At 39.2% G+C, this 10216-nt stretch overlaps 1 protein-coding gene across 2 annotated transcripts in view; it reads left to right on the top strand.

Annotated features, from left to right (window-relative positions):
- TMEM131L (transmembrane 131 like) overlaps positions 1-10216 on the top strand; it is a 71810-nt gene that overhangs the window by 60422 nt on the left and 1172 nt on the right. For both annotated transcript variants that reach the window (XM_031055423.1, XM_014310826.2), the window contains exons 26-32: positions 1451-1608; positions 2447-2632; positions 3690-3768; positions 4785-4870; positions 6217-6337; positions 8425-8513; positions 9336-9478. In XM_031055423.1, the coding sequence (XP_030911283.1) occupies positions 1451-1608; positions 2447-2632; positions 3690-3768; positions 4785-4870; positions 6217-6337; positions 8425-8513; positions 9336-9478 (862 nt within the window). The remainder of the gene's footprint in view (positions 1-1450; positions 1609-2446; positions 2633-3689; positions 3769-4784; positions 4871-6216; positions 6338-8424; positions 8514-9335; positions 9479-10216) is intronic.

The following is a 10216-nucleotide window of genomic DNA, read 5'->3' as shown; positions in this document are numbered from 1 at the left end:
TCTATTTCAGTAAAAAAAAATTAATCCTGTCCTGAGCATTTACTTTTAGGAATGTGCACTACTAAATATCATCAGCAAAACAAAAAATTTTAAAATATTCCATGTGTAAATGTACGTGTAGATAGATGCAGCCCATTCTGCATAGCAGTGGTAGCTCTCTGTTAGAGTCTGGAATGTGCTGTCTCTGAAGTTTGGATGGTTAGCTTCCTTCCCCTTGTGTATTGTCTTGAGAAGTTCTAGTCATGTATTCTCTTCACTGAAAAAGGGAAAATAAAATTGTTGGAATGATTCCACCTTCAGGAGGGTCATCTGCTATATTGAGTAACTGGAGGGGATATTGTCCTCTACCAATTTTGGGAGAGAAATGTGTAGAAATGAGAGAGTGGCTTTCATTTTTGCTTATGATTAAAACAACTAGAGCAGCACTAGATTGTAAAGAATATTGAGTGAGCACTGTGGAAAGTTACTTTTCCCCCCCCCCCAGAGAATTGTGTTAATGCATTTTAAAGTCAGTTGTAAATTACTTTTAATTATTTTTTTAATATCTTTTAAATTTAAGTTGTTTGGATTATTAAAAATACTAGTTACAAACTGCTTTTAGCATAGAAACACTTCTGAGGAGAAAATCCTACTCCTTCCCCTCCCCCAGCCATTTGAATTAAGGTCACAATCCTACAAAGCCTTCACAGATTTAATTTTTATTGCAAGTGCTTCTGTTGGGGTCAGTGGACTCTAAAAGGAGATTGTAAATCTGAAATGGCTATTATACACACATTTCTGTTCATTTTGTGGGAAGTCAGTACATGTGTAAATCTTTGCTGGATGCACACCTTTGTAGATAGGAAGGATAAAAAATGAGCAGTGAAATACTGAAGTTTAGTGTCTGTTCCTTGAACCAATTCAGCAGTTGCTGCTTTCTGAGTTTAGATGGAACTGTTCCATTTCTGCAGAAATTTGACAGCTGACTTTTAATCATTTTTCCTCAATACTCTCTGATTATGGTATTGGATGCAGACATTTCATTTCACCTTTACTAGCAAAAAGTTAAGATTGCTTCAGATTGGGATTTTACTCTAGTTAAAATTATGCCAGTGAAATGAACACAGGGCACATTTTTCTTTGCATCTAGATCTTTGTACACTGCTAAACTGTGCTTATCACTGCAACATCTGATTGCCTTCTGCCAGGTGCATTAGAGAATGGAGTTAAATATGCACGTCATTTTGCTTCTCCCCCTGAGAAGTAGTAGTCTGTGTGATATGATATTGCATTTTGGGAAAAGTTTTTTTTAGGTTGCTGTGAAGTTGGGGGATGAGACTCTCAAACCTACTGCTTCCCTTGCACTTTGCCTTGATAGCTGTGGGAGTTGAAGTGTTTAATGCCTAGAAAGGAAAAATGAAGATGAAATGTAAAATGCAAACTTTTTTTTTTTTGGGTGTGGTTCTGTTAGGGTCCCTGAGCAGAGTGAGTTGAAGCATATGTGCAGTGAATTTGAAAGACCGGATCTGAGAGCGAATATTGGAATAAGAGCCTGGTGTCCTCAGAACAACGGGGAAAATTGTAAAGCAGACCAAAAAGCTGGGAGCTTGTCCATACAGGGAGAAACAGGTATGCAGTCTTAATTGTCTTAAAATGGGGAAAGAAACACAATGTGAATTTTGTGGCAGAGCATTCCTTACTTGAGAGACCTGTGCTTTTCTCCCTTTTGAACCCTGATGTGAAGATGACAGGACTGGTATGACACAGTGCCTGAAATGATAGCTGCTCACTTCTGAAGGGCTCTGCATGCTTCTCCATGGGGTTGGTTTATGGTGCCAACCAGAAAATGAATCAGTCTGAAGCAATGATCCATGAGTTCTTTGTGAAGGAAAGACAGACTGGTAGTCTGGTTTTGTGTTCAAATAAAGCTTGGGTACCTGCTTCCTGCCTTTCCATCAGGATTTTAATCATCTGTTTTCCCTGACTTTAGGGAAGAGGAGATCTGAAGAAAGTTATCAATTTCTATAGGATTGTCCTTTGCATCACTGATGAGATAATAAGAAAAGAGAATCCATCACTTATGAATTCATTACTTGCAACATTTTATCATTGCTCTTTGTATGCATGTTCCTACAGCCAGGATATGTTTCATGTTTGAAGTATTTATTTCAAAGGACAGTATGCGCTTCCTCTTTCAACCTATGACCTATAGCAGCACTGTATCCTCACTTGCATTCATGTTACTGGGATGTCATGTACGTCAGAAGCTCCTTGTGGTAGGGGCTTGTTTAGTTACTGAAGCTACCAGCAAATATTATTTCCTCTCTCATCAGTAAGATCAGAGAATCCATGTAAATTCATGATTCAGATTACTTTTCCCTGACAAGACTTTCTTAAATGTTGTGTTGTTTTTTGATTGTTTTTCTTTTTTTTTTTTTTCTTTTTTTGTTTTTCCCATCTTCTTTAGAAAACTTTTATCAGCGGTCCAAAAAGAAGTGTTTGGAGAAGTTTTGTTCTGATTCAAGCTCAGATTGTGGAAGTTCGTCAGGAAGCGTTCGTGCAAGTCGTGGGAGCTGGGGTAGCTGGAGCAGTACCAGCAGTTCAGATGGAGACAAAAAGCCAATGATTACTACCAGGCATTTTCTTCCATCCAGTAAGTTTTGCAAACAGCTCCTCTTCACAGTAGAGCGCAGAGTTTTAGCCTTCCTGGTGATTGGAAAGGCCTGGCACAGCATGGGGCACATGAACTTGTCTTTTATAGAGCCCCCTTAGACACACAAGGAAGGATGTAAAGAACTTTGTACTTGACAAGAAGTACACTCATTTCATAGAGGTGAAGATCACTGTCAAGCTCCTCAATGAGCAATATGCACAGTTAGTTGTCATGGAAGGATGGGAGAACTGAGAGTCACTCAGAATAGCCAGAGCAATTTCTGCCTTTGAATTTGTTTCATTACATTATTTGGGATTTTTTTATAATTAAAACTATTTAAGTGATGCACAAATGAGGAATGTGTGAAAGCAGTTGAGATTTGAGGAGCTGGGTTTGGATAGGTGTATTTGAGGTGTAAATATCCAGAACACCTGAGCCACTTGACTGGTATGAGAAATGGGAGCTGTGCTTCATTACTGCAATTCTTGAATACCTGAATATCACTAAAGTAGTTGAAAGTCATTGCCATAATTATCCAGAGTGATGTGGCACTAGATGTAAATTTTAAAGCGCTAAAGTGACACCAGCAAACCCAGCTTTGGGTACCTGCAAAAAGATGGTTTGAATTATTTAAAAATATCCAGAAACTTCATGTGTTTTTGTGTATGTATAAAACTTTACATTTCTTCATGATAGTATATGATCTGTCTGAACCTGTGATTTAATAGATAACAAATCATGTGTATATGACTTCCCTGTTTGTTCAAATTATAATGCCTCTTAAGAAAAAAGAAAGTAAGTAATTCTAAATTCAGACTTAATTTGATAGCAACAAGGAACCTCTCCTTCAAGACTGTGGTAATCACTTCTAAATCATAAGATACATGTTAAGACTATGGACCTAGGTAGCATGCCCTGAAATCAATGCAGTTAGTGATAATCCAGTGTCAGAGAAAACTTGATTAACACCATTGATAATTCTGTTTATGTGGATATATATTCTGTGCATACTTCTTTTTTAAGGATCTTTGATTTTCACAGTCATTCTTTTCTTTAGGAGAGAATATTTCACAAAATGATTTTCCATCTGAAACTCCTATCACTCTAAATCTGTCTCATAACATCTGCAATACCAGGTAAAAAAAATGAATCTACACCTGTAGGGCGTTAAAGAAACAACACCAACTTGAAGTCTTGTCTCAGTTTGATAAATAATACCTATTGGCACCTGTTATCTTGTAATTTTTTATGATCATCTGATTGTTCTTACTAGTTGGAAGAAGAATCTTCTTCAGTACATGAGAGGATATAAGCAAAATTGATTATGCTGCATAAGTACAATAAAAGCTTCCAAATGGAAAAAAATGAAAATTGGTTTTCCACTTTCACTTCTTCCAGATCCTAGCAACTTATATTTCCATTTCTGCCTAGTTGTATTTTTAAAAAAAAAGGTGGGAATAAGGCTTTCAAGTTGATGCTATTTTTTTAATGGGAATGATGTTCTTCTACGATATACAGCATGCAAATTGATTCCTCCCTCCCCCACATTCTTTTCTCCCTCTTTACTGCAGTAGAGATAGCATCTACAAGTTTTATTGCTGTGAATCCTCATTTCACTTCTCACTGACCACTCTGTTTGCACGAGGAGAAATACTCCAATCCTTTTTCCTTTGGGATTCTGGTGCTTGAAAATGTTTTCTTTTATTCATTTTAACTAGTTCCTTTGATGGATTGGCTTTGATAAGTACCAAATTCACACTTATGTGTCTCTGTGTGTCTTCATGGACATAAGAGTAAACTTACCTGAAAGTTGTTCAAAAATTATAAGAGGTCCTACTGATTTTCATGAACTACAGCTTGTTTTCCAGTTTTAGAGAACAGCTGTTGAATTTATTTGCAATAGGTTGATACCTGGATAATAAAAATGGGGTAATTAAGGTGTATTAATTTCATTCATTTTGCATGTGTGATAAGTAGCTGGCTTTTAATTGGGAAAAAACTTCTAAAAATTGCACAGTGGTAATTCTATCAGGACAGTGGAAAAGCAATAGCAGTTATGATGGTCATTAGAATGTTTTCTACATCTCTGTACATTTCCTTTGAAATAGTTTGGATTATGAGACTTAAGAAATGAAATTTTCTTTTCATTCAGCAGAGACATGAACAGCATCCCCCAATATCCTGAGACCTTATGTCCCAATTTCACTGATATAGCTGCAGATCCTGACAAAAATAAAGGTCAGTATTAATAACTGAAGCTGTTTTTCTCACACTTTGCCAAGCAGTTTTAGTGATGTTGCTAATTACACATGCACCAATTTGATAGACACATTGTTACTAGAACTTACTTGCTTCTAAGCAAGTTGGGTGCAAAGTTAGCAAATGAGTGCTTAAAACCTTGACAGTTTTTGCTTATAACCTTGATAATTTTTGTTGCATCTTCCCTGCATCAAGACAGCATTTAGCTTTCAACTCATGTTCTAGGTCTTCTTTCTTTTTTTCATCTTCTTGCTGTGCACAGATTAATGTCCAGAAAGCAATGCAGCTGGGACATCAAGAACACTGCTTGCTGTGTTAAAGTGAAGGTTGGCACCAAATCAAACATGACTGTTTTTCTCTCTAAATATCCACAGTTGGGACTTGCTCTCTTTGACAGCAATAATGAGTGAGGTTGTGTAGCACTGTTAAAATTCTTGAGTTTTCATTGTTTGTATCTCAGAGGGAAGTAATATTAGCTTTTTGAGTGGGATTCATAAAAGCATCATGCTGCATGGTGAGGTGGAGTTTGAAAGCTGGTCAGGACATGTGGTTCTTTGGGCAGCAGCACCCCGTGCCCTTCTGCTGTAGGTTTAACCTGTCTGATAGGATACAAATGCTGATTAACCTTTTTCCATGGTAGCAATATTGATATGTATCATGTGAAATAATGAAATAGAGCCAACTTTGCAAGCATTGTCTCATGGAAATTGCTAATTTGGATTTTTTCTTTTCTCCAGCTGCCAGTTCTCATAGAGTTGATAGGAACCAAATATCTGTGGGCAGTCAGGGCACGCAGTCCATGAACAGCGGCACAATGAATATCTGTGCTAGAGGCTAAATACAACATTTAATGAGTTCACAAATTGTCTGGTCAGGAATGGCTCCAGTCTGTTAGAAACCTGACCCTGTTCCTGCTGCATTTGTGTAGTTGGACTTCAGAGGTGATTAGTGACTAGTGACTAAGGGGTGGGCACAAGGAGGCCGGTGGGGATTGCATCCCTGCTGTTTCTCCTGCTCTGTGGAAGTGTGCCATCTAGGCACTGGCAGCTGAACACTTAAGGACCCTCAGTAGGAACTTCTTGCCCTGTTTTGTTGAATTCTGGTTTCTCAGTTCAGGTCTTACATACATCTTTTTTAAAAAACAGAAATGTTGAGATGTGTTTAAAGATGAGCCTTCATCACAAAAAAAAAATGCTTAGTAACTCTGGATTTTTTTCTCTAGCAGACAGTCCTTATTGGGGATCTGAGAGTAAACTGTCAGTGTGACAGAATCTGTAGAGTCTCCTTCCTGTTACCGTGTATTTCATTCCCCTTTCCTTTTGTAGGTCTTTACCCAACAGGAGACTTGTGGCCTGCCCAGCCAGTCTGCATGACAAACAGCTTGAACTACAACCTTGAGAATAATATACCATGCATGATCCAAGAAACCCCCTCTGTCCACAACAGGCAAGTTATGTTTTGTGTAAAAAGTACAGATAATGCTTTGTTCAGGCTTCTGTAATGCAGAGGACTGTACTTTACTCATCATTTCTGTAAAGGCAGATGATAGTTAAAATAAAAGTTGTTCTGCCACTTCAGTCTTAGTTCTAGTTGTTAATGCTCTTCCATGAGTACATTGTGATTAATTTTACTAATACAAATTCACTGCTGTCCCTGTTCATGTATAGATATTCTAGAACTTTTTTCAAGTTTAATTAAATACTTTTGGAAAGCTGTTAAATGCTTTCACTCATTTTGCAGGCAGAGGGCCTGGCTTTGAAATCTGTTGCACTCTTGCTAAATGCATAGCTTGTGTATGCCACATGTCGTGTTATGCAGTGTGTACTTGTGTTAAATGGCAGGAACAGACATTGTTATAAAGACAAATATTCCACTATAAAAGTGGTTTAGGGATACAAGTTGGCATGTTTCAGGCTCTGTCTATATTTGGGTTGATCTTCCTGTAGTAATGAACTTGATTAGCTCTTATATTTTACACTGCTCACACAGAAAATTTTAGTAATGAAAGATGTGCCACAAACTAGAGAGCAGAAATACTCTACCACCGCATAGGAGTGAAATATGGCCAGTTCTTCAAGTTGTATCCTGTCATCCAAAATGACAGGAGAAGTACCTGGGGGTCCTGGTGCACAACAAGCTGTCCCTGAGCAAGCAGTGTCCTCGTGGCCAGGAAGGTCAGTGGTACCCTGGGGTGCATCAGGAAGAGCAATGCCAGCAGGGCAAGGGAGGTGATCCTGCCCCTCTGCTCAGCCCTGGTGAGGCCACATCTGGAGTGGTGTCCAGTTCCGGACTCCACAGTCAGTGCAACAGAGATCAGGAGCTCCTGGAGCACATCCAGAAAAAAGCTACAAAGTTGTTTAAGAGTCTGGAGCATCTCTCTTACAAGGAAAGGCTGAGGGAGTTGGACCTGTACATCATTGAGAAGAGAAGACTGAGAGGGGACCTCATCAATGTCTGTCAGTATCTGCAGGGAGGGTGCCAAGAGGTTGGAGCCAGGCTCTGCTCAGTGGTGCCAAGCAACAGGACAAGAGGCAGTGGGCAGAACCTGATGCACAGGAAGTTCCACCTGAACATGAGGAAGAACTTCTTTACTGTGCAGTGACCACACACCTGAATGGATGGTCCAGAGAGGTTGTGGAATCTCTCTCACGGGAGATGTTCAACCCTCTGGACACAATCCTGTGCCGTGGGCTCTGGGATGGCCCTGCTTGAGCAGGGAGGCTGGACCATATGACCCACTGTGGTCCCTTCCAGTCTTGCCCATTCTGTGACTGCTTTCATACACCTGTCTCAATTTGGACTTCATAAGCAAAAAATACATGCACACCCATGCAATTAGGTATTGATATTTAGTAGTGATAACTTCAGATAGCTGCTTGGCTGAATAGTAAAATTGAAGTAGGGCAGCTTCTTATGAAATCCTTTTGCAGACTGGATCCAGAGTTGGACTACTTCAGACTTGCTGCGTAGCAGGGCCTATTTTATGACTGACATGTCTTTAGGAATTACTTTTGAAAAAATCTTCTTGAAATTCTGAAATTATTTTAATTAAAGAAGTATAACCCCTAGAAATCTATGTGTAGCTTAGAAAATGCACTGTTTAACAGGACTTTAGCACATTTGGTTGGGAAAATAGAAATGTCCATTTTAATTGTTATTCTCAAGTATTCAAATGTATTATGTCTTCTTCTGCCACCTCAAGTCACATAATCCTTGATTGTAGGGAAGTACAATTATTTTCTTTTTACAGGGAAGAAAGTTGAACCCAGCTAGGCATTGCAGGATTCTGGTAGCGTCATTACAAGTTGTTCATTTTCTCAGAGGAAAAAGAGCTCTGTGAGAGAGATTGCTGTGATTCTGTAGTGGCGCAGAGTAGATACTGGCAAAATTAACAAGTGGAATGTGAAAAGCCTCATGATCAGTTACAGGCATTTGCATCCGAGAGCTTTACAATAAATAAGTATTTCTAAGTAATTTTCAGAAGTTTTGCAAATTGTTTCTGACTGCAGATTTTTTTGTTTTTCTTGAGACAGCTTCATTGACTGGAATGCAGCTTGTGACAGCCAGTTTTCCAACATGTATTGTCCACTAGAGATGAGTGAATATGGTGCTTTCCCAGAAGGTAGGATGAAATAAAGCTTATTAATTATCACAGAGCATGGTTGTTTTCCTCTCACCTTTTATAGAACAAAAGGTTGAGCAGATCTATACATGGGTGTTCGTTGCTTTCAACTTTACATTTTCCAGCAGAGTGTTCTGTAGTAATAAACAATGACTGCATGTGGTGGATGAGAATATTGGCCTTTGTATAGAGCCTGAAAAGGCAGTATGCAGGACTTCCAGAGGGAATTGAGAGAAATGCTTGTGCTTACAGTATTACACATATCTCTTTGTACAATCTTCTTTGTTTCCCCTCTGGCAGGCTTCAGCCTTCCAGTGTGTGAAATACAAGGCCTCTTGTGACCAATTATCTTTCCAGGCTAGAGTTTCTTGGCTTGGGAAGCACGCTGGCAGCAATCTAGAATTCTTTAGCATTACCTACCTAAGTACTAATGAAAGGTCAGACTGCAGAATCCCAGGCAGCACGCTGATCCCTTGGGTGCTTAGAGCTGAGACATGTTGGCAGTGAGGCCTGGGGAGGTTCTGCCATGCACATTCTGTCTAATAAAGACTCTGTTCTCCAGTAGAGGGGCTGCCAAGTCTTTATGCTGTCCTCCTGATAACAATTTGTTAGTGGGTCTCTAATACAGAGTGGTAGTCCTGTTGACAGAAATTGATACACTTCGCTGCTGTGCTACCCTGACGCTGCATGGAGTCACTGAAGGATTAGGTCAGTCCCAGCCTGGCTCACTCTCAAGAAGATTCAGCATTCCTCCACAGAAATGTTAGTAGCGTTTTATATTGCAAAAGTCTTACTTTGTCTTCTTGATTTTATAAATTGCAGAGAACATGAACTACCCCAATGGCTTCCCAGGTACTGCAGCAATGCAGAACACAGCCTTCATTGACCAGAACTGTCCCTCCACCTGGAATGCTCCTCCCAACATGCCACCTGCCTGGGAGCCTGCCAATTATGTCAACTCCACAGTGAGTATTGTCACTGTGAGGCACTGCCTTTGCACGCTCCTTCACAGCCTTCCTCGTGTATTCCTGTCTTTTCCCTACCTGTTGCTTGCATGTTCTTCATGAATCTTCTAAGTATTCTGATGTATGTGTTTAATGCTGGCATTGGTAGCCCAGGTTTTTCCCAGCTGTTTGTCAAGGATGTTACTGACCTTGTCTGCAAAATTTTGAGATGATCCTTTTGCCTGAAAATTGACTAAAATCAGCTTACACATGGAAAAGTTTTTTGGGCTTATGTAGTCTACTGAGACTTTTTTCTGTGAAAATCAATGTGTCCACTTGAGGCTAAAACGCAAAAAGTGCAGACAGAAAAACCCAGAGAGATTTGAAAATTGAAGAGCTGAATGGACAGCTGCTCTCAGGTACTTTAACAGGGTTTTTGTTTTTGGTAGGAAATTCAAGCGATTTAAGCTGGATTTGTGCAGATTTCAGAATCCTGACTTTAACCTGCTATACTCCAGAGTAGCCATGTTTGTCATGCTGCAGTGCAGTGTAGTAACTTCAGTTCAAGGTGGTCTTTAATTGTAACTATTTTCTCTTCTGCTCATATTTCAAAATCTTGTATTTTAGATTTTTTTAAAATTTACAATAGTTTTATTTTGAATGAAACTAACTAAATAAAGCAAGAAATATTTTCAGCTGTAAAAATGAAAATTCGTCTTTGTTAAAAAGTGGCAAAACTGGTAGAAGACTTTTTCCTAA

This window comes from Geospiza fortis, unplaced genomic scaffold (genome assembly GCF_000277835.1).
Source record: "Geospiza fortis unplaced genomic scaffold, GeoFor_1.0 scaffold40, whole genome shotgun sequence".
NCBI classification, from domain to species: domain Eukaryota; kingdom Metazoa; phylum Chordata; class Aves; order Passeriformes; family Thraupidae; genus Geospiza; species Geospiza fortis.
The sequence above is the reverse complement of the archived record's forward strand: the minus strand, read 5'-3'. Positions and strand labels throughout refer to the sequence as shown.